Source organism: Catharus ustulatus, chromosome 6 (genome assembly GCF_009819885.2).
Source record: "Catharus ustulatus isolate bCatUst1 chromosome 6, bCatUst1.pri.v2, whole genome shotgun sequence".
In the NCBI taxonomy this organism is placed as follows: domain Eukaryota; kingdom Metazoa; phylum Chordata; class Aves; order Passeriformes; family Turdidae; genus Catharus; species Catharus ustulatus.
The window spans coordinates 38407569-38431413 of NC_046226.1; the positions used below are offsets into that span (position 1 = coordinate 38407569).

General features: G+C 41.3%; 1 protein-coding gene across 1 annotated transcript; it reads right to left on the reverse strand.

The window, feature by feature from the left end:
- Positions 1-8426: 8426 nt before the first annotated feature.
- LOC116997264 (carbohydrate sulfotransferase 9-like) lies at positions 8427-15144 on the reverse strand. Its single transcript, XM_033061684.1, has 3 exons — positions 15093-15144; positions 12680-12826; positions 8427-12237 (listed from the first exon to the last, which is right to left on the reverse strand). The coding sequence occupies exons 2-3, from the start codon at positions 12771-12773 to the stop codon at positions 11387-11389; spliced, it is 945 nt and encodes a 314-aa protein (XP_032917575.1). The 5' UTR covers positions 12774-12826; positions 15093-15144; the 3' UTR covers positions 8427-11386.
- Between the last annotated feature and the right edge of the window lie 8701 nt (positions 15145-23845).

The window sequence follows — 23845 nt, forward strand, 5'->3', positions numbered from 1 at the left end:
TTTGCCAATTTTCTGTGTGCAAGACATTTAAATATTTTTGATATAAACTCTGGACACCTAATAAATGAAACTTATATTAAAAAGAAAAAAAAAAGGGGGGGAGCGTTTTTATATAAGGAGGAGCAAATCTGTAACTGATCTGAGAGTATCAATCAGACGAATCTGCACCAGAGACAATAAACTATGAAGGTCCTCTCGTGGCTGGAATTAAAATTACATTTCCAAGTCACGCCTGCACAAAGTATCTCCGACTATTCAGCTACCTCACATACTTAAACTGGAGAGAGGGAGACAGCACACTTCTGGAACAGTCAGATACCTGCCCCCTTGGAAAAATGGGTGCGTTTGAGATCATGAGGTGATAGCTATGACAGTGAGAAAGGACACCAAGGATAAGGCCACAGGGGAGGAAGGAGTGTGCACAGCACCCCTGCTAACAAAATGTCTGCTGGTGTCTAGAACACGGGGTTACTCTATAAGGAAGAGTAGGGAAGTATTCTGGAAAGAAAGAGCTACACAGAGAGGGAAAAACCTGGGAGAAAAAAACATTTTTCTCCCCCATCTGCACCATCCCATGCTGTAGGCAGTTGCTGTTCTTCATCATGAAAGAGGAAGAGAAGTGCCTTTTGTTCTCAGTTCCCTCTCACTATTTTATCTCTCACATTCTTACTGCTGGCCTGGGGGCCAGCATATCCAGGGAATAAAATAAAATGGGGGAGGAAAGGGCCCCAGTATAGTATTCCATGACAGGAAACATGTGCTGAAAGAAGCAACCAGGTAGCAGCATCACTGGCTGCAGCTTGTTGGTCTGGCATGTGAGTTGTGTGCTCCCTCCTCGAAGTTCCTTAAGCTCCACAGAAGAGCGTCTGGGATACTCTCATGGTTTCTGCTTATGTTTTCCCTGTTCTTGTTTTAAATAAAGGATTTCTCTTCCACAGCTGGCATTTTAGCAGAAAATCCTTACAAAAACTTTGTAACAAAATTAAAGGAATTTTTGCTGTCATGTTTGATATGATTAAAGGTAACACTCCCTAGCAAACATGTTCCTCTTAGTTCCCTGTGAGCTGATGGTGAGAACTTCAAAATGAAGGTTTGATTTAAAGATAATTGCTCCAGTGAAGCCACTTTTCAGCTTTACTTTTCAAGTAAGCATAGGCATTATTTTTGATTAGCCATTTGCAGAACACTGGGATGTATTTGCCTGTATTTATGGTGACACTTCCATGAAATTTCATGGACTTACTCCTGGTTTATAATTGTGTGAAGAAGACGGGGATATATTTCATGGTGAATACAGACAGACTGTTTCAAGAAATTTAATTTCACCTGTTCGTCCTGCAATGTCTGGGTGTGTTAAAGAGCACATCATGGTTCTTCCCTGTTGTTAAAAGACATCTTCAGCAAAACACTATTCCATTTCAGAGACATTTAAAGGAATGAACTATTGTGGTGGTTTGGCGCTGGCTAGGTGCCAGGTGCCCACCAAAGCCACTCTATCACTCCTCTCCTCAACAGGACCCAGGAGAGAAAATATAAGGAAAACTCATGAGTGGAGATAAGGATCACTCATTGATTACCATCACAAACAAAACTGACTCAACTTGGAGAAATTAATTGACTTTATTATTAATCAAGATTGGACTAAGACAACGAAAAGTAAAACAAAACTTAAAAATCACTTTTTCCCAACCCTTCCTTCTTCCTGGGCTTTATTTTATTTTCAATTCTCAATACCTCCTCCCCCTCAGAGCTGCAGGGAGACAGGGATGGGGGTTCTGGTCAGTTCATCCTCTATTTTCTGCCACTGTTTCCTCCTCAGGGGAAAGGTTCCATCCCCTACTCTGGTGTGAGGTCTGACTCACATAACACAATCCTCCACAAACTTTTTCAACATGAGTCCTTCCCATGGACCACAGTTCTTCACAAACTGCTCCAGTGTGGGTCCCTTTCCATGAGTTGCAGTCCTTCAAGAACAGTGTCCAACCTGGATCTGCTACAGGGTCACAGGTCCAACCAGCAAACCTGCTCCAGCACGGGCTCCCCTCTCCATGGGTCCACGAGTTCTGCAGGAACCTGCTTCAGCCTGGGCTTCCCAGCAGGTCACAGCCTCCCTTGGGCATCCACCTGCTCAAGCATGGGGTCCTCTGGGGCTGCAGGAGGATCTTGCACCCCCATTGACCTCCATGGGCTGCAGGAACACAGCTGCCCCACCATGGTCTGCCCCACGGGCTGCAGGGGAATCTCAGCTTCAGTTCCTGGAGCACCTCCTGCCCCTCCTTCTGCACTGACCTTGCTGTCTGCGCAGTTGTTTCTCTCACTGTGTCCGCGAGTACTTTTGCACAATAACATTTTTTTCCTTCTCAAATTTGTTATCCTAGAAGCACTTCTACCATCATTGTCTGGCCCAGCCTCAGCCAACAGCAAATCTCTTTTGGAGCTGCTTGGTGTTGGCTCTGTCAGACACAAGGAAATCTTCTGGCAGCTTCTCAAAGAAGCCACTCCTGTAGCCCCCACATATGCAAACCCAATACAATTATAAAAACCTCAGCAGATTATGGGGGGGGAGTGCAGGAGGGAGGAAACAAAAAGCAACAAAAAAACCCCAGCAAAAACCTGAAAGTCTGAAATAACTAGATTTTGGTGAAGATTAAAGCTAAATATAATATTTTCCACAGAAATCATGACTACTGTTATTTATTACAACAATCTGGCTTGGTAGTTGAATTAAAATAGTCTTTTTAATGGTGCTACTAACAAATGTGATCAAAATTTATATCTCAACGGTCACAAGCTTTTATTTCTCTTTGCAAGAGGGAAATCTCTGGAAAACTCTTGAAGCTTCTTACTGAACAATTGGATGCTGGATGTAGGGGAGCTTAGTACACTAATATTTCTTTGTCCACACAGTTTGTTTTGCCAATTCATTTGACAATGCTTCATTAAGAAACAAACAGATCCTGAAAAGTCATAGTCACACCCTGGTGAGATTAACGATGCCACATGAGTGTGTATTTAAGAGAAACTTTGCAGGAGTAACTACTAAGAAAGAAGCAACCAGCTTTTTTTTTATTGTAAGGGTCTGGTTTGTGCTTGTCCAAAATGGTTTGTAGAGAGTTCTTTAGGATATAAAGGTGCTCTTTGGCATGACCTAACTCCAAATTAGTGCCAATGTGTCTCTGGCAAAGATCATTTCCCCCCTGTATTCCCAGCATCTGTTGGCACACACGTTTGTTCAGCTTTGTGGACTAGACCACAGTATGACACAGAACTTGACAGATATTTTTATTCACAAGACTTGACTGTTTGTCTCTGGAATCAACCCAAATAAAAACAGTAATACAAGAGAGATCAAAAAGTAAAGTGATTTGAAAAAAATATCCAGGAAACTTTTTCTCTGGGGTTTTTGACAGTTCTGTTCCATAAAATCAAATATTACATGCTTTATGTTTATTTGCCTGTGAGAAGTACCTTCTTCACTTGAAGTCATAGGAACCGATTCTGCACTATTATAAGTATGTCCATGTTGTCACCGTCTTCAAGGAGTTTTTCACTTCAGTATAGTAAATTTTTCAGGCAGAGAGTGTTGCAAAGGAGTGCATTCCGTAATGACTTCCTCCAGTCAGTCATAAACGTGTCGGGGAGAAGAGTGGCCTGTGAAAGTCGCCAGCAGCAGAAGAAATGCCGGATGCAGAGCGGCAGGTCCCCAGCCCCGGCGGTAGCGCAGGTGCCGTGCCGGGCCCGTTCAGCACCGCGGACAGCTCAGGGCCCCGGACAGCGCCGGGCCGAGCCCCGGCCCCCGTGCGGGCACCGAGAGCTCGCTTCGGCAGGGCCACACGCTCTAGGGCCATTGGTACCACAGCACAGCTTCAAACCAACCCCGAATCTGTGCTCAGTTATGGTAGAGGTTCTGTCTTCAAAACAGGGAACCCATGTTTTATCATCAGTTTGAAATCCCCAGCACCACTGCTGCTAATAATGCCTTTATGAAGTGTCTGATAAGGTTCTTAAAGGTTCTTAAGGTTTTTATTTCTTCCTAGTAACTGGTACAATGCTGAAATTTGGATTTAGTATTAGGATAATGTTGACAACACACTGTTGTTCTGGCTGTGCTGAGTAGTGCTTACCCTAAGCCAAGGACTCTTCAGTTTCCAAGGCTCTCCCAGTGAGGAGGTGCACAAGCAGCTGGGCCCGGGTGAAACACGGCCAGGACAGCTGACCCAAACTGGCCAAAGAGATACTCCATCCCACAGAACATCATACCCCATATATAAACTGGGGGGAGATGGCCAGGAGGTGTCTGTCTCTGCTGCTTCCACCATTGCTAAGAGCACACAGAGTTCTTTCTCTTCAGCAACTAAACTGGGATTATAGATAATAAGATTGGGTTTCCATCTGTTTCTTTTTCCAAGAGAACAGATTGCTAGAAAAAAGACATTGAAAACAATACAGATAAACCAACCATTCTTCCTTGTAAGGAGTAACATTATTATAAGTCAGGAGTGGCCAGTCTTTCACCAAACTCTTCTAATTCCTCTGCCAGAGTAAGTGGCACAGCACTCCTTCAGCCTCCTGAACTCCAGGTGTTTTCCACTGTATTGTCTTTTCCACGGGACTAGTAGCACAATTTGTCAACAGTGATAAATGAAGTAGTCCTGCAAAAGTACCAGGGGAAAAATATTCTATGCTTTTACTGGCATAAAAAGATACTAACACAGCATTTAACATCAAGGGGAAAAAATACAGCAAAATGAAGAAAATTTGTCAGAGGTGTTTTATTCATGAATCCGATGCATCTTTGACTCAGATAAGTACAAGTTTGCAAGGCTCCCTGATGACTAGACAGGAAGCAAAGAAAAACACACATCCTCTTAGGAAATGCAAGCAGAAGACCTCTGCTTCCCTAATGGGGTTGTTATCAAGCTGAAGAAACATTTTTGGGTTTTGCTTTGCAAAGCTGATGCATGTGGCTATTAGTTAGTTATAGATATTGGTTAGATATTTACTACCTGGAAGCTAATATTTTTGTAGGGTTCTTTTTTTTCTGTATATCAGTTGAAGTAATAACGAATCCTGTTTCTCTTATAATGTTATCAAGGTTCTTGACAAAAAGCTTGAGAAAATACCTCTGAGAGCATAAGCACCTTCAGAAGTGAAAGACTGGGCTGAGATAATGCAGGGATACTGACTGCAGTTTGTTTGCTGGATCTCATTTTCATTCTAGAAATTGCATTTTCCTCATAGACAGTTTTCTGTAATTGTCATGAAAACATTTTCACTTTGATACACATGCATATGGATTCCCGGAAAACAATGTTTTTTCAGCTTTCATCATGTTCCTCTTTGGCTGAAATCAATAATGGAGGTATTGAGTTGCACTTTACACAGAAGATGCCTAATGACAGGTTACATATTCATATATAACCATATACCATACCTGTTTTTCAGATTGTCAAATGAGGATAAAACTCTTAAAGAGATATTCAGAGAGATTGAATGGATAAACATCTTCCTGAAACAATAATAGAGGTGAATCACAGCATACACAAGAAAATGCCTTTCCAAATATAATTCAGTGATTACGTCTTCATAAATAATTTTATATAGAAGTTCAGTTAGAGCTCAATTATAAATCAAATCCATAATGCCATATTTTGCTGCCCTGTTGCAAGCCAGAAAAAAATTTTACAAAGGTAGGCTTTCACCATGTGAAAAGTGCAGTACAGAAACAAGAAGTTTTTGTTGGAACAGCACAGTGTAACTTCCAGTGTCAGCAGCTGGTCAGTCCTCACCATTGAGCAAGTTAGATAGGAAAACTTGTGGTGAGCCTGTAAAAGAAAACTACTGGGACAAGAAAGCCACCAGTGGCCAAATTGAAACTGAATTCTTGTTCCAGGGAAAGAGGAAGATAATCAGAGGGAGAGAGGGAGAGAAGAGGGAGGGAAAGAACAGACATGAGAGTCTTGAGATACAAGACTTCGGGGGGAAAAAAAGTAGAATTGAAACACAGGACCTCTCTCCGAGCCTCCCCTGCCGATCCCTTTCGCCACCAGATGGCCCCATATGGAAGCAGATGGTAACTGCTTGCTCCAAAGTCTTCCGGCTTTTCGATGGCTAATTTCCAAGGATCCTAGCAGTCTACAGGGAAACAAAACGAAACAGAAACAAACCCAGACGTCTAAAACTCTGGCCTCATGAGGCTGGAGAGTTTGAGCAGTCAACAGGTTCAAGAGCTTGGATTAGAATACACATCTCAAGTCCTGGGATGTTTTCCATGGTTCTGTTTTTAAATCACTATAAGTGACTTGTTCCTATGAGGGCTGGCATTGAACTGACAGTACAAATGGGAACTTAATAATATGTGACATAACTGCCTTCATACTTTCAATCTGTGTGGCATTTGTAAAGTCACAGGTTTGCATCCAGCTTTGGGTGCTCCAGGAGAGCTGGAAACCACCTGGAACTGTGGAAACAGTTTAAAGGAGAGCAGCACACATGAACAGAAATGAAACATTAGCAGCATGCAAAGCCTGAAAATTTGCTTGCTGAACTGTTTGACAAAGAGCTTGGTTGGCCAGTTGTAGGCAGCAGTTGGCAATGTGGGCAGGGTCCTGAGTTGAAGTTCCTAGACAGAAGTTTTCTTCAGGATAATGATCTGCTTATATTATTTTGTTTGCTTTTTCCCCGTGTTTGTTTCTTACCTGTGCTGTCTTTCTGAGATATGATGGACCTAAAATCAATTGTTTAATGTTTAGGTGCCAGGTGGATTCTCTCTTAAATTCGTCACTCTACTTTTCCATGCTTATTACAAGCTGAAAATCTTAAAAGGCTCTTTTACCATGCAGGCATCCCTGGGGACCAATCTTAACAGATCTGAGGACCAATCTTAACAGATCTCTGAGGGTAAACAGAATTTAACCCTGCAGAGAATGATGGCCCCTCATGAGAGAGGTTTCCTGGTGCTTTTAATGTATGATTAAGAGAGGCCTCTGAGACCTGATGTAAATCCCAAAAAGAGCTCTCTTTCTTAACCACTAAACCTATCTGAATAGAAGATGAGTTTATTTTTAAGGGATGAGGGGGAATGCCTTCAGAACATCCTTCACTTTATATCTCAGCATGTAGTAGGTAATATCTCACTGGTGGAGCAGGTGCTTCAAGAACTTTCTCGGGCAAGAGGCCTTCTGAAAACAGTAGCAATATATCCAGCAACATTCACCTGCCAACAACCTGTGCCTGAACAAGTCATCATCTACAGCACCCAACAGTAGGAACTTAGCAGGAGTCCATGCATGTAGTTCAGGTGATTACTGAAGAAGGGATCTGGCAAAAAAATGGAGTAGTGAGGTAGGAGTCAGAATATTAGTTGTAGATTTGTACATAAAAAGCTTTCACCCTAGTTCTGCTACATCATAGAAATATAAACTGGAGTATGATCACATGGATTTGTGTACTCATGCTAAGTTCTGCTCTGAGCCCCACTTGTGGCTGGATTGTTGCACCTTTGGTGGGACTCCACAAATACTGCATAATCTTGTTAAGTATGGCTTTACAGGGTGGAATGGGACTTTTTAAGAAAGCCTTTTCATCTTGCTAGGCTTTGGTACATCTCCAAGAGAAGATGTAAAGGAAGTGTTCTTGTAGTGGTTACTCTGTTGTGCGGCAGGTGGGACGGGCTCCATGCCAGCAGTGCGGGGGGGAGGCGGGGGACTCCCTCCTTCAGGCAGTGCAGCCTGGGGGAGAGGCGGGCTCTCCGTGCTGCCATCCCTGCAGCCCGGGGAGGGAAGTGGGGGGCTCCCATCCCTGCCTGCCGCCGCCGCCGCCACAGGAGCAGGAAGGCTACTTCCCCTCTTGCCGCCGCCGCTGTGGGAGCGGGGAGCTCCTTCCCTTCCTGCTGCCACTGCCCTGGGTGCCGGTGGGCTCTGTCCCCACTTGCCACTGCGGGGCATCGCCGGGCCGGGGCGAGTGAGCCCAGCGGCAGCGGTGGCCAGCCCTGAGCGGCCCCGCCGAGCGGCAGGGCTGAGCTGGGCCACCTGGTCCCGTCGGCAGCCCTGTGCCCACACGGCCCAAGCCAGGCCAGTAGACCCCGCGATCCCATGATTGTGTTACTAATTGGCAACTTTGTTGCATGCGGGTCCTCGCTGCAAATGACAGAGCGGCTTATAATTGGGTGCGGCTTGTGTATGGACAATGAACTAAATGTTGCCGACACCCAGAGATGCGGCTTATAGTCAGTGCGGCTTGTAATCGTGAAATTACTGTATTTAAAATTTCTGTGAGTCAGACAAAATAATGTAGAAAAGCAAAGGCAAGCAGCTTTGTATTGATTGTTGTCTAATAGCATATGGCCTTTGTTTTGATTAGATAGAACTACTTTGAGGTGGGTTTGTTTTTTAAACAGATGTTATTGAGAAGGATGAACAAATATATTAATGTGTTAACGCTCTACGGTTTATTAAAGTAATCACAAATGAACATTTCCATGATCATATCACAGGCATATAACAATAAATCAGAAGATGAATTATGGCACTCCCTCCCCATTCAAATCCTCCCCAGGGTCTGAGGCTCATCACACTGCCTCCACCTTTGCTCCCAATTGCAAGAATCCATTTTCCTCTCAGGAACACATCACCAAGAGTTGGGATCCTCAGGAAAGAAGCTCCACTGAGGGTTATCCTCTGGGCAAAAGTCAGGAGTCTTAGCTCAGCTAAGAGCCTTGTTCTGGACAGTGCACTCGTAGGGAAGACAGTACACCTGTTGTTGTATGGGCAGACATGCACACAATATATCCTTTGCAGCTTTTTTATTGTCCAGAATCATGTCAGCTAAACAGCATTACAGCAGCCAGAGATCTGAGGCAACGTGCTACTTACAGTTCCCTCTAGGCAAGTGGCAAAACTCAAAGTCTGCTGTGAATAGTCAGAGCTTTTTCTGCTTTGATAGATACTCTTCTGCTACTGACTAATGCTTGGGATGAACGAACTAGCCATCATTTTTCTGCCACCACTGTAGGAACAATATGTGAACCTCTGTGAAAGAGGAAATAAGAATAGAAAGTCACTCACATCTAACAGGGAGAAACTGGAGGGGGCATTAACACCAAGTGCTGACAGCAAAGATGCCTCTCAAACTCTGCCAGTATAATTTCTTCAGAGCTTTCCTAGGCTGGATGAGGGTGCCAGAGTACTCATGTATTTTTAGATATACTGACAGCTTCAGATATAGCTCTGGAGGATTCTCTCATGTAGAAGTGAGTTATGAAGCAAATCTTATTCCCCTCTGCCTCTGCATGGTCTGTCAAAGAATGTAGGAGAAACATGGAGCTCTGATTCAGGAAAAAGAGAGAGACTGCATCCTTCTGATGGGTGTAATTTCCAGCTTCCTCTGACTAAAGAAAACTAACAAGTCAAGAAAAAGCAAAACCTACACGAACTACAGAGTTGCCAGGGCAGCATGAACAACCCAGCACCAGGGAACAGTAGAATTATGGGGACACCCATAAGGGTGAGGGTAAGATCCAGAAATATGAATCCTTCTGCACAAAATAATAACTTTTTTTGTTCCTCCGAATTGTTTTGCTGTTCTTGCTTGGTGTTCTCATTTTGGATCTCTCCTTTTTCCAAAGCTGCCCCACTTATGAAATAGTTATCCAGGCATGACCTGCCAGATGTACCAAATGCCAGTCCAGGCTTGTGTACAATCTGCTGTCAAGAGGGATGGAGAGCACTTCTTTCTGGAATTTCTCCTGTCACTGTGGCCTGATCATTTTCTCCAACTGATGATGTATATCACTCCACCTTCCTGCTGGAGCAGATAATTCCTGCAACCCACTTCCTGCACTGGAAGGGCTCCTCCAAACCCTCATATATTAACCCCATTGTATCCATTTTTCACAGTCTCCTTTTCTGTCTCCCTTGGCCATGTTGCTGGCAGCAAAGGCTGTACAGATTGCTGGCTATTCTGTGACTAACTTATTTTGTATCTGTCCTTTTCTGTGTGATGAGAAGCTGAGAGCCAACTCTGAGTCCAAGACTAGCCCGCCAGCCTTTATACATTTGCAGATTTAGCTGAGAGGAATAAATGCATTTGAGGGATTTTCAAGTTAGCTGCTGAGAGACCAATATCTCCTAGAGGTGGTGCCAATAGTCACAATTAGTTGCTAAAGCTTGTTACAATTAATATGGTCACAAATTAATATTTGAACATGACTAGACAATAAATGTTTTTTTAAAGGGGACAAATCTCATGCTTAGTATAACAGCAGTTATAGACTTCTCAGTGATCTAAAACCAAGTCACCTAGGAATATAAGAAGGTGATAATGGTTTGAGTTGCTTCTCCCACGTGTCATTGTTCCCTTCATCATAACTCCACAATTTACTTGCACTCATTCTCCTGTAAAGTGGGAAAGCAACAGGTAGAACAAACATATTATCTAAGGTTACCCAGCTCCTCCAAGTGCCAGTGCTCAGGTAAGTCTCAGGGGCTCATGGGTTCCAGCAGCACAAATGGGCAAGCTCAAACATTGTCCCCACTGTGCTGACTGGCCTGTCCATTGACTAGGTGTTAAGTGCTTTTGAAGAATAAATAAGAATCACCTTTTCACTGAGATTTTAGATCATGCACCACCCCAGCTGTACAGTTTAGAAGGTACCTCTAACCACTTCTCTAAAAAAATCCAACACATTTTTCAGACCTTCTGCTTAAATCAGACCGTAATACTTACAAAAGTGATGAAAAGCGTTTGTAAAGTCACCATGAACACCAGATCTGCTCATCAGAAGATTTTGAAAAGCTATAATGGAAACTTTGTCTGAATTGCTGACAGCTGTGCTGCTTGAGGGATGAGGCTGATGGGCTGTGATGAGAGCACTGCTACAGAGGAAGATATTCTGGCATTATGTTCTGTGTAATGCAGCTTCAAGCATCTGAAGTTATTTACTCCTTTCCTACAGCATTCATGATCAAGGCTCTTGCAGAGTGGTTTAACTCTCAAGCAGATTGTTTATTGCTTCTTATGTCTTTTTCTAATTTAAAAAATGACATAAATATAGTGCTCTAAAATATTCATTGTGAAAAATAGCATTCTTCATCCTTCCCATGTCTCTTACCAATGGACCAAAATCTATCATTTATGAAGAATTCTCATGAAACAAACATATGCTCTTAGAGATTGATAGGAATACAATCATTTTAACAGGTAAAGGTCTGCATGATACAAGAGGTCATGGCAGGGATTTTTTATAAGAGTGCTTAGGATGATAAACCATATATACAAGCTCCAGGACAATCTCAGCAGCAGTCACCAACCTGCCTATCAAGCACCTGTGAGGTCAAGTTCTGCTGCCCATTTTGTACAAAGGAAACTGTTCTTTGTTTAACCTACATTAGCCATTCAGGGAAAAATAATCCTCATATTTCATAGTATAGTTGAACAAAAAAAAATCCATTTCATACAATTTTTTTATCTTCTCAATTTGTTCAAAGGTCAAATGTCTGAGGTACTCCAAAGTCATATCACCATCAGTTCGTTTCTCTGAGCTGTATCTCTTCAAGCTGGGGTATTGCATGCTCTCTGGTGCACCAATGACCTTCAGAACATGGTCAGAATCCAACCCAAGAGTTTCATACTTTCCCACAATATCATAGTGAATGTTGCAAGGATCACAGAGCAGAAACATTGGCTTCCAGTGAATGTCAAGAGTATGTGGTGGCTTTGCTATAATGAAGCTGACAAACTCCTGGAAACTCACTTTTTCAGAAGAACTTTTATTTTTTCTGAACATTGCCCTAATCTCATTAGCAACAGTGGTACTGTAGAATGGTTCAGAGTGCAGGAGTTTGTCTCTGTAAGCTGAAACCAGCCGTTCCAAGGGATGTCTGGTGAACATCACTTTGGTGTAATTGCTTAGAAACTCCTTTTGTAAGGCAGGAGGGTAAGACACCAGCCTTTTGATTAGTGATGTATGGTGGATGTCGTCATGCCCAATATCAGAAGCCTCTGCACTGAAGTCTGATTGAAGAAGAAAAATAGTTCTCTTCCAATTGGAGCAGCCTACCTTGGGCACCTCACAGTAGATAAATTTATGCTTGTGCTCCACAAAGAGCTGGTTTGCAACATGAGAATCCAAATTGCTTCTTGCTTTATTAAGGTTATTCTTCAGGCAGACAGAAGCCAGTGTGTTTTTCCGACTGTTTTGAATTGCCAGCCAATTTTCAGTAGGATTGGGAAAAGCATCTGTGACCAAGGAAGAAATTTAAACCATTTCAGTGAAATAGGCTTATTTAAATCTCTTTATCTGTGACAATCATAGCACTTGATCTATCATACAAAATCCAGCATACAAAATCTAATGATGATGCTAAAATCAGGTTTTTTTGCTGTAACCAGACTAGACTATGGCAAACATGCAATAAACTACCCTCCCTAGTGAAACATTTATTAAAATGAAAACTTTCAATATGTTATCAGTATTAGTCTAAGCAAGTTTGATGTTCCAACATCATGTTTTAATAGTGGTGTCCTCATATATTGCTGAGATAACTACCACAGTGACAAAGCCTTGGATATTTTCACGACATTGTTCATATCTTGGGCTCCATAGTTACTTTCTAACACTTGGAAAAAGTGTCTGTCTTTCTATAAAACATTAAATCTTACTGGTAATTTCTTTACTTACCTGTTGGGGTTTTTTGCTTCTTAAAGAAAAACCCACAAATAAATATCCCAAATAAAAAATTTGGGAGAAGGAAAACTAACAGCTTCTGGTTCATGTTATTCTCACAGAAGGAAAATGACGTGGTCTCTAAAGTGGAAATCTGTCTTTCTGTCAATAAAGAAAGATAATTCAGGTTAGATTTTTTATGATTGATATAACAAAGATAACATGTGAATCTCCAACAGAATTTAGGACAGCAGGAAGACCTTTCAAGCCCTATAAAAATAGGCTTTGCTAATAAGTAAAAATTCTCTTATGGATAAGACTTACCACAATTATATTGTTAAACCAAATAGATAAATATGTCCATTTAGAAGTATTCCAAAATTCCTCCTTTTCTCAGAACAACGAACTGCTTATGAGCAAATACTCCTCCCTTGTCTTTTAAAGATGTTGGGGAACAATAGCTTCATTTAGGATTACAAAGTTGTATTTTTTTTAATAACCTTTAGAATCTGGGAACACAAAGATCTCTATAACTTGTAACAGGTGTATCTGCAAAGACCATGATACATTCAGGATGAATTTCCTTCCTTTTTTTGCCTTGAAGCTTTGCACTTTGGACAAATGAGTCACAGCAAGAAAAACTCTTCCCTATTCCTGCAGAGAATCCACACTACTGACTTGAATTCTCCCATTCTCCCTCTCCAAAGACACTGCATGATATATATATTTGCTACCATTGCTTCTGCAGCACAAGAGTCACAAAATGGTTCAGTAGGACAGGAAATATATAGAAGTGGTAAACAACAGAAAAGAAGTTGTTCCATGCTCCCAGATTAAAGGAAAGAAGGTAGTCCAACACAACATATTTTCTCTCTTGTGCTCACTCATTGTTTCCTTGCACTTCATGGAGAGAGACTTCTCTAAATCCTCTGTGCAGTCTTACTCTGTTTCCCCCTGTAGAGAGCTCTTCATCAGCATGCTTCTATTGGAAGTTGCAAAATTAAATGGAAAACAGTAGTAACTACTGGCAAACACGACATTCTCTTCCTCTTCCATAAAGTCTGCACAATCAAAACAGCACTGTCTTCCTTTCCACTCCTCTAGTTTTCACCCTGAACTTGCTGACAATATGCACATCATTGCCTGGATTACTTGAGGATGTAAATTCTTTCTTCTTTTTTTTTCAATTTGTCTTATTTCGTTTTGTTTTTACAAGATGCAATAGGACCTCTTCTGAAATTGTTTGTGTGCCACCCACTGTGGGGATGTACATAAACTCCAGCTGCCATAATAGAAACTGGTTCCTGGTGTTTCTGAGACAGTAGAAGAGGCAGCACCAGCTACATTGCTGAAACTCTACTTGAGCACAAGGGTTCCTCCTTTCAGGGCTGATATGTGATTTTGATATCATACACTTTTACCAGAATATCTGCAAACTCATAGAGTTAACAGCATTACTGACAATTAAATCTCTCTTAGCATAGGTATGACCTGGGGAATGGAGAGGGACACTGTTCACTATCTCTGTATTAAAAATTTACTTGCAGTTACAATTAAATGCTACAATACTCATTCAAATTAATGCTGTATTCTTAGACACATTGGCATTTAGCCTATACTTTTTCATTTTCTTGGCTGTGTAAGATCATTGTAAAGGCTACAACAAAGCTCATGGGAAGATCTGCATTTAATCTTTTCTTCACTGTACATCAATTCTCATTTCATGATGTGATTCCCTGAGTCCTAATGAATCAAAGGTGGTTTTCAAGGCCAGCTAAAGTCAGTCAGGTTGTTTACTGATCTCATGAGGGCCAAGACTGAGTGTTCCCTTTTAATTCTTTTTCAGAAGCAGTTTGGAGACACAACTTCACACTGTAGCAATTAAAATCAATATGACTCTAAATAATTCTGTACAAGGACTTCTTGTTAGAGTATGCTTAACAGAAAGATATTGGGCTCCATTCACTTTAAATGTGGCCACTTCAGAGAAGTAATTTTATCATACCTGTCTCAGGAATCAGAAAATTACTAGATGATTTTTAACCTATTTAGATATTGTGTTAATCATATTTGCTGATTACACTGTCACTAGAGAATATAAGGTCTGCTATGAGATGTATTTCATGTGTAAACATGTCAATGAGTCACCACAGGGAAATAGAAGGGCTTGCTTCCTTGGGGACAGAAACTGTTTAGCAGCTAGTTAAACACAGGAGACAGCTCCTGTTCTAGGACTTACGTGTATTTGTGGAAGCAAAAGAATCTTTAATTAAATTCAGGTGAACAATCAAACTATAAGGAGGAATAGAACAAGCTCCAAGATGACAGGTGAAATATTTCTGGACTCCTTAGAAAACTTCACAGAGCAGACTGGCAGTGAGAGTTAACACTGCCCTCAGCAAGTGAGGTCAACACAACATGAAGCTACCTTAAAGTGATGTCCAAAGTCTTCTTCGGAAGATGTGAGACCCCAGTACTGATGCAAAGTTTCCAGTGATGCAAATCACCTAAGGGAAGCCTGAGGAAGAGGAGGAAAGAAAATTCTGAGAGCCATTTTGTCAAAGAGAGACAAGTCACCTGGAAATTAAAAGGGAGTGAAAAAATATGAACTAAAAAGCACCTTTGTCAGTAGGTGTCAGTGTCAGTAAATCAGATTAACTTTTCCTTATATTTATTGTGGCTTTTCCATGTACTTGTAATCTTGCTTGCTGTTTAAGATGTAACAAGATAATATTTCTCTTTGCATTTTCCCTCATCCTACGAGGAATTAGGTGTGATTTTAGGTAACTACAAGTCAAGGAGTGGTGAGTCTATTAACACAACAAGTCCACACTACACAAACTAGTTCTGCTGTAACCAAAGGGCAGCAGTATGGTCTCTCCAGGCAAGATGGAAAGACATCATCATAGGCTGATGAAAAAAAAAAGCAGAAACCTCTTCAATTGAAAAGTAACAAAACAGGAAACAGGGATGCAGGTATCGAATGTCTCTTTGGATCTTGCATGTTCCCAGAAAAGAAAATCCTAAAAATTAAATATAGGGCATTAATCTGCACTGTTGTTGTTTTACATAGTGGGGGAAGCAGAGGGGGAGGAGATGTATTTTTTTTATTATTTTTTTAATGAAGCATAAAATCTTCCAGATAACAGCCTTACAGTGCACTTTTTCCTTGTTCTTCAGATCCCACCATTATAAATCAACTATACATAGCAATGGCTTGCTATTTTCATTGTCTGCATGTCCTACTGGATTCTGCAAATTACATCGAAAATAATTTTCTGACTTTTATTTGGTCATTACTAAAGAGTAAGTCAGGCAGCAAGAATTATCCCCCTAGAATCCTTTCCTACAGGAGTCTTTCTGAAGGATTGCTATCAGGAGATTTTTGAGGCCTGTCAGTTCAACTTCTTCAGTGTGTGTCCAGTTGTTTTGATGTCTTTCTAGCTCCTAAGCCAAAACATGCTGTCATGTCAAGTCAAATACTTTATACAGTTCTAAATCCACTACATGGATGCTATTGCCTTAATCAACCAAAGCCAAGCAAAAATAGTAAGTTGGTCTGGTGATATCTGTTTCCTGTAACATAATCCAAAGTTTCTATATGGGAACAACCAGAGCAATTGTTCAAGGCAAGAGTGGTAACAAATGGGGAATAGATTACTGGAGAAAGCAGTGCCAATCATCTCATGTGTATGCAAAATGGCAAAAAGGACTGAAACCCTCACAAAATTAAAAATACTTACTGAATTCAGGCCTTCTTTGCACTGGTGATAATTCCCCCATGGCCTCTACAATTCCATTTTAAAGACTCTTTTCTTCCTGATAAACACTGCAAGAAACAAAACCAAAAACATTGTATCATGTTGTTCATAACTTTGCTGTCATGTTTGCAGACCATAAAATGTTCTTCCCATCCTTCTGTTTACTTCAAGAAATTTCCAAAAATTGTCTGCTTTTAATTACTTTCACTATCTCCCTTTTACAGGGTACACTGTATATGGAGGTGTCTGGCAACCTCTTTGCATATCCCCTGCATGCCAGGCGAGACTATTTGACCCAGAAGAGCTCTCCCTGTATTGTATTTTTGCAGGAGTGTCAAAAATAGAGACTATTTGACCCAGAAGAGCTCTCCCTGTATTGTATTTTTGCAGGAGTGTCAAAAAATTGTCATATGCTGGAGTTATTAGATATTTTTACTGTTAAATTGCTTTTTCTTGGTTCATTTGTCTCATTTGCTTTATGTTTTATGATATTAGACCTCCTGCAACCTTCTCCTATGTCTGTTAGTGGTTTGGATTTTAACTGAGCTTGTGTAGCTACACCACAAGCACTCACACCTATCCAACCACCAGCTTTGGCTTTTTAATGAGTTCCTTTCACTGACCAAAACAGTCTGATCAAAAATCTTTAGTGCTCTTTCAATTAAAAAAACTCAGTCAAAGATGTTTTTAGTGATAGTCACATGAGTATATGACCTAACACATCACACTTGGACTGAAGTTTTTCCTCCTGCCATGCAGGTTTATTTCTACAACAGGCACCAAAGTTTACATTTCCCTGCATAGGTATCACTTGTACACTGTTCTGTCCTTAAACTGCTGAAACAATGATTCATAATACAGCATTTCCTAATCCTTCTCCTGGAACTTCTGAACAATTGCAATCGAAAAATCTTCAGTATTTAAAGAAATATAGAAAAAAAACCAAAATTTTAACATACTTCTATACTTTCATAAACAATAAGAAGTACCTCAGCTGGTATAATGAATAATGTTAAATCTTTTTGTGTGGCCCCTATTACTGAAGTACAGAAACAATGTATGCACACATGAATAGTTCCAAAACACATTAATATCAGTTACACTGGCATATTATTTGTTCCAAGTAAACTAACTAAGTAGACTGATAAAGATTTAAAGTCTTCTGATAATAAACTTACAAAGGCATGTATCAAGCAAGTTTTTTACATACAGACCTTGGTCAGAGCTGAGCATGTGAGGTGATCTTCTGCACCCACTTGATAAGTGGAACTTTCCAGATTAAAAGAATGAAATTACAACAATACTTATTTGTGTTCCTGATACATTTGAAGCCAGAAGTAAAAGAAAGTACCAGTATGGCAGCTCAGTGGAAGGTAAGGAAAAATCTGAAAACAGATAACATTCTCAGTTGCTGAACCCCATTCTGTACTTAAGCCCTGCTAATCCCTTCAAAAAGACAACTGCAAATACATACATATTGATATGTGCATGGGTACATAGAAGCTGAGGAGGGGATGATGGGTAGAAAGCCTCCAAGAACAATCTGGACAGAAAAGCCAAGGTCTGGATGCAGTTTTGCATGTGCTGTTCTATCAGAGTGAATTGCAAAAGCAAGACCCTGGTTTGACCAAATCTGCAGCACCCTCGCTTCTGAACAGTTTGTGATGGGTAGACAGGAGGGAGAAGGATCCCAGAAAGTAGAGCCTTAGCAGGCAGGCTGGCCAGTCCATGAAATGGAAGATCAGTAACGGTTTAGGAAACTCACACCATTTACAGATAGCCAAGGGCTAGGAAAAGTGTCTGATCTGGGCAATTTTGCCAACAAGAGACAGCATTTGACATCATCTCATTTGTAGCAAGGGTAGGATAGTGTTAGGTAAGAATGGTAGAAGCTCAGGGAGGAGACAACATACGGGTTAGGTTGGGAGCTAGTGAGGAAAAGGCTGAAAAGGGCATCCGACAGAACAACACACTTCACAGCACTGAGGTGGGTACAAACCAACAATTTCCATTACAGGCACAATGTAAAACTCCAGTTCTATGAAATGGTCACCTCAGCCCTCCACTACTGCATCAGACTCCTTTCTGGTCTCAGTAACTGTAGTGATACCTTCCTTGCTGTCATCATTAATCCACTTATTATTCTCATTACACCATTTCTTATGCCTGACTTTTAGCTTTTCCTTCTCTACTTAATTCCATGTCATCTACATGTCTTACCTTCCAAAGTTTTTTGTTATCTATCATTTCTCATGCAGTATTAAAAGCTCAGCTTTACTTTCTGATCCATCATATTGGTAACCCCTGCTACCATTAGCCCTTGATAATAAAGAAACAGTTCCTACTTTCTCCGCTGCTGCCCCTGCTTTTGGATGAAATTTTTGAAGCACCTACAGAGCCATTACATTTTCACCTAAAATCACTCCTAAAAGTTTTCCCTTTCAGGGATGCCAACACCAATTATGACACGAGTGTGCTAAAAGTGTTAACAACCAGCCACAAAAGAGCAAGCAAAAGGAAGTGCTGATTTGGAGATGAAAAGGACCAAAGTGAAGAGAAAAAAAGGGTACATGGGGAAAGGCAGCAGCGAGTCTGACAGAAAAACTCCCAGAGAGAGACAGGAAGCAGAAACCCAAGGAAAAATGGCAGAGCTGGGGGTCAAGGAAGTAGAAAGGTTCTGTAGCTTGCTCTAACCGTGTTGTGGAAAGGAGAGGTTGAGAAGTGGACTGGAAAAGACACAAAGTATAATTCAGTGAAGATGAAGGACAAATACAAAGAAATTAGTATATAGAAAGCAGTATGCTAATTATTCAATAAACTACCACAGACATTTAAAAAGGAATGAGACCATATGGACTGCAGTCACTCTTGCACTGGAACCCAGACCCTACTATGTGATAAAACTTGTATCTCTTCTCCTTCCTGGAACTGCAGCCAGAAGGGCCACAGACTTTTCATTTCCTAAGAAGAGATGGGTTCAGTGAGGACACCTGGCTCGTGGGTGGGCCCAGCTTGGTGGAACCTGGGAAGCTGGAGACCAGTTCTGCTGCAGCATCACTGGGGCAAGGACTGGTGGGCTCAGGCAGCTGACATGGAGTCCTGAGCTGTGGGCAGTGGGGGGCAGCCCCAGGGGACGGGACAGTGCCCTGTTACTGCTTTTGGTGCCTGACATCTGGTAATAGGCTGTGGGGCCCTTTTATCTAACCAACTGAAAATTCCATGCACTTGTCAACTGCCATTTAAATCACTGCAAAAACAATCACAAGAGAGCAAACTTCACTGCTTCACTTCTTTTAGGGCATCTAGATAAACCTAAAAAACTTGGAAAGATGGAAAAAGAAGAAAAAAGGACATATGGAAGGAAAGTTTAGAACAATGTACCCTGGAGAATGATCTCCTCCCAAGCTTGTTTCATAGGAGATGGGCCTCACAAAATCCCTCTGCTTTGTCACATGTCACATAACTCTCTGCCTTTGCATATGTCTTATTTTCCCCTCCCATATTGGTCTTCTCAGTTAATGTCAGTAATACAAATGTTTTCCTTGCCATTCGAGTCTACCCACCCTGTCTCAGACCTAGATCCTCTTTGTCCCCTCCTGCTTTTCACCTTCCTGTGCAAGCTTGATTCATTTATGCCTGCCATTGCACACCAAATAGCACAGTCAAAACTGTTTGTAAAAGTCCCAGTTATTTAGCACACCAGGCCATCTCCTGTTTGCTGTACACCTTGTTATACCTTGTGTCCCCACCCTTAGTACCCCTTAACCGTAATTGATGAGAGCTATGACCTCTCTTTCCCTCTTTACACCCCAGTGGATACAAAGCGTTTCTGCTTAAATGGTTTTCCTTTTTGCTTCTATATCCTCCAGCTTCTCATTCTAGTCTAGATTTTGAACTTCAGGATCCAAAACTAATTTTGTCTGAAGCCATACCTCTACTCTCATTCCCCACCCCCACTCTTTCTTTTTGTACTCTTTCAAAGAGTCATTTACAGGAATCATGTACAAGTCCCAACACCAGTGATTTGGTGTCTGCTCTTCTATGGAAACATCCTGACACTTACTGACAAACTGTGTGTATACCTTTTCCTCTTTTCCTGCACAAATCTAGGTCTATTCTTTCTTTCCCTTCTGCTCTTGTCTGTGTTGCAGGGCAAGCTGTTAAGTAGAAATGCTATGTGTGAAGCCTGTTTCTATGAAACATGATTTTATAGAATACTACGACACATGCAGTATCAAAAATTAAGAAGTTTGGAGACAGTAGGATTAAAGTGATAAGTTAAATCATAGAGAGCATAAAATGAAGTGTCTGCTGGCTTTTGGCAGAACAGTCTTGAAACTAAAGACTTGACATTTCAGAGCATTTGATGTTACGATACAATCTAAGTTCAAAATAGTCTTGTGGATTTAGTTGCAGATACAAATGCTTGAAAAATCTGCAAATCTGGTTTCCACAGTCTCCTCAAGTATCCAGAAAATGGAGAACGGACAGTCAGTGAGTGTCTGAAAAAGTGGGTGCCCCACACCACATGGAATTATCATAGCAGACAAAGAACACAAACTCTCCTGGTTCACTGCACACCTTCCTTCATCTGCCATAGATAGAGGGGTCCTACTGGACAGCCCTTTAGTGTCTCAAGAACATGACCATCCTGTGAATCAAACATGTCAACATGAACCACATGTTGTGTGGAGTATCTGATTTCTTTAAAACCTGGATGTTGAAAAGCTACTGGAAAATGTATTCATGAAGTATCATAACAACAAGCACAAAAATCATTCTCAGTGGTGAATCAGCTCCCTTGACCAGTCTCAGGATACTCATGCTAGCAGCAGATTGCTATCTTCTGAACAAACCCAGCATCAACAGTGGCAAGTCCCAAACTCATCAGTCTTACCTGCTGCCAGCAACAAAATGGTGAGACTTGGCCATGTGGGATGCCATTCCTGGCCCTGAAGGAAAATGGTCCTGGCACAGCTTGTCCCTGCTTCCCCTGGTCCCACCATTAGCATGCCTGCCAGGAGTCTTCCTCTCCTGGTACCCTCACCTCTTTGCACTCCACTGTCCAGCAACACTCCAACACTCCTGCTCAATACATATCTGCATGGGCACCAGAGCTTTTCCCTTAGCCTGCCTCCCAGATGTGACCCTATCTTTTTCCCAGTCCCTGCTTCTATTCCTCAGGCAAAACTTTAACCCTGTCCCCAGCAAGTTCTCACCTCCAAAAGCCTTCCTCATATAATCCCCAGGCAGCTCGCTCAGCAAATCCAGTTTTCCATCTTCCCAAACACCATCAGATCTCACCCTGATTCTGCTGTTCAGCCTTCCTCACGCACAAGCCTACTCTTTTCTGGCTACCCCAGCCAGACTCCTCCCTTTGGCCCTTTGTCTCAGTCAGCCTGTCACAGCCCCGCCTCCAACAACCACACTTCCGAGCCCAGCTCATCAGAACTGTCTCTCCTTCTACTTCCAAGATTTGCACGCAGCTCCACTGCTTCTCACTCTCAATTCTGTTCTCAGCTAGTTCGAGGCTCTACACTTCAGCTTCTATAGTTATTTTAGTATCTCCCAAACTAAACTGACACATTTTCCTTTTCTTTCCCTCCCACATCAATTTTCACACTAGTCATCAAGACACATTTTCCTGCTGATTTTGTTCCTTGAATCTATTTTGCCAGCAATCTGCAGCAATTTCTCCCTAGAAGCCTTGCTCATGCTTGCCTTGTTCTTTAAAATGGATGGTTTACTCTCCTGTGCAGAAGAGGTTCCACTGAGAATGTACCAGAGGAACCTCTTAACCTCATTTTTCAAATGCTTATTTCAAAATCTGCAATGTACTTGAACTTCTTAGAGGAAAGGTCCCTGGAATCAAAAGAAGAAAAAAAGAGCACAGATTCCCTGTATAAAAATCAATAAATAATTTTTGCTCAAAGGGTTTAAAGAAATATCCTGAGGCAGATATCCAGCCTGAAAAACATCTGCTGAAACACTTGAAATTCAACAAAATCCTACGTAGATGCAAACTGAATTGAAATTAGAAGAGTCAAGATGCACACAACCCTTAATAAAGTCAGAAAGTGAACGAAAGCCACTGTAATTTCTTTTCAGGCACCAGAATCCCTGTAAAATCAACTTCTTAACTGTGGAAAGTCATAGCAATGAACAGCAAGTTGCCAAAAAAAATCCTCTGTAGATTTCACCACAGTGCGATTTCAAAAGCTAAACCATGTCTCAGTTTATGACTTAAAATATTTGATGTCAATTTCTAAATATATAAACAGATCTAAAAACCAACCAACTCTGAAAAAGAAATCATGGTGACATGAAAAGCCACTAACAGTCCAATTTTACTCACCAATCAGCCTCAGTGAAGATTTCCCACCCCTCCGAGTGATGCTAAACAAACAACAAGGATTCAGATGAAGAAAGATCAATGCAGAGGGACGTCATTTTAATTTTATGCCTAGGGATGAAAAGAAAATAGAGAAAAGATTTTGTGTTCTCCTTACCTGATCTTTAAGGCTGGGCAAAGTGCTTCTGTAACCACACAGATGCTTTAATAGGAGAGTATTTGAAACACTCTGTACACGTAGTATTTGTCTCTGTTTTGATTAAATGCCCAGCTAAAAGTTGCCAGTGTTTCCCTGAGAATGTTTAGGTGAGCATCTCCAGTTGCACATTACAAAGCACTGTGCTGTGTCTGTCTAGGTATAATGAGCAGCATTTAACCACTCCCCGTGCAGGGTCTACAGCAGCTGTTGGAGCCTGCCAAGTGGTTCAAGAGCAGCCTGCCAAGAGGCTGCCTGCTAAGCAACCAAGAAAGGGGATGGTCGAGAATATGAGGGCAAAGGTAATTAATTAGGTTGAGAGTAATTGTGTTGTGATAATATGTATTATTTTTAATGGAGAACAAGAGGCAAGATCAATTCAAACCAAATGAACTCTATAGAAGAAGACTCCAATAAACTCTGGGAACTGGAAGGTAAGTTCTCATGGGAAACATGGCTAAAGCAGAAGGAATTCAGTAAAGTTGGCACTCCTTAAAGAAACTATCTTTAGGGTACAAACACAAACAATCCTACACAGTAGGAGGATAGGAAGTATAGTCAGAGATCAACTTGGCTACTTGGCTAAGCAGCACGGTCTTCAATGACCTGAAACACAAGAAGAAAACGTACAGAAAGTGGAAACCAGGTCAAACTCCTAAGGACAAGTATGAAAGAATAGCACTAGATGCTGAAACAAACTCATAAATGATAAAGCACAAATTTAACTGCCAAAAGCAATGGATATGGGAGATAGCAAGAAAAATCTGGAAGGAAAAGAAAAACCTAGTGATAGTTTACTTGTGGAAGGCTGAGGTACATTTTCCATCATTCTTCATAAAAGGGTGAACCGTAATTATCTGAATAATAACTAA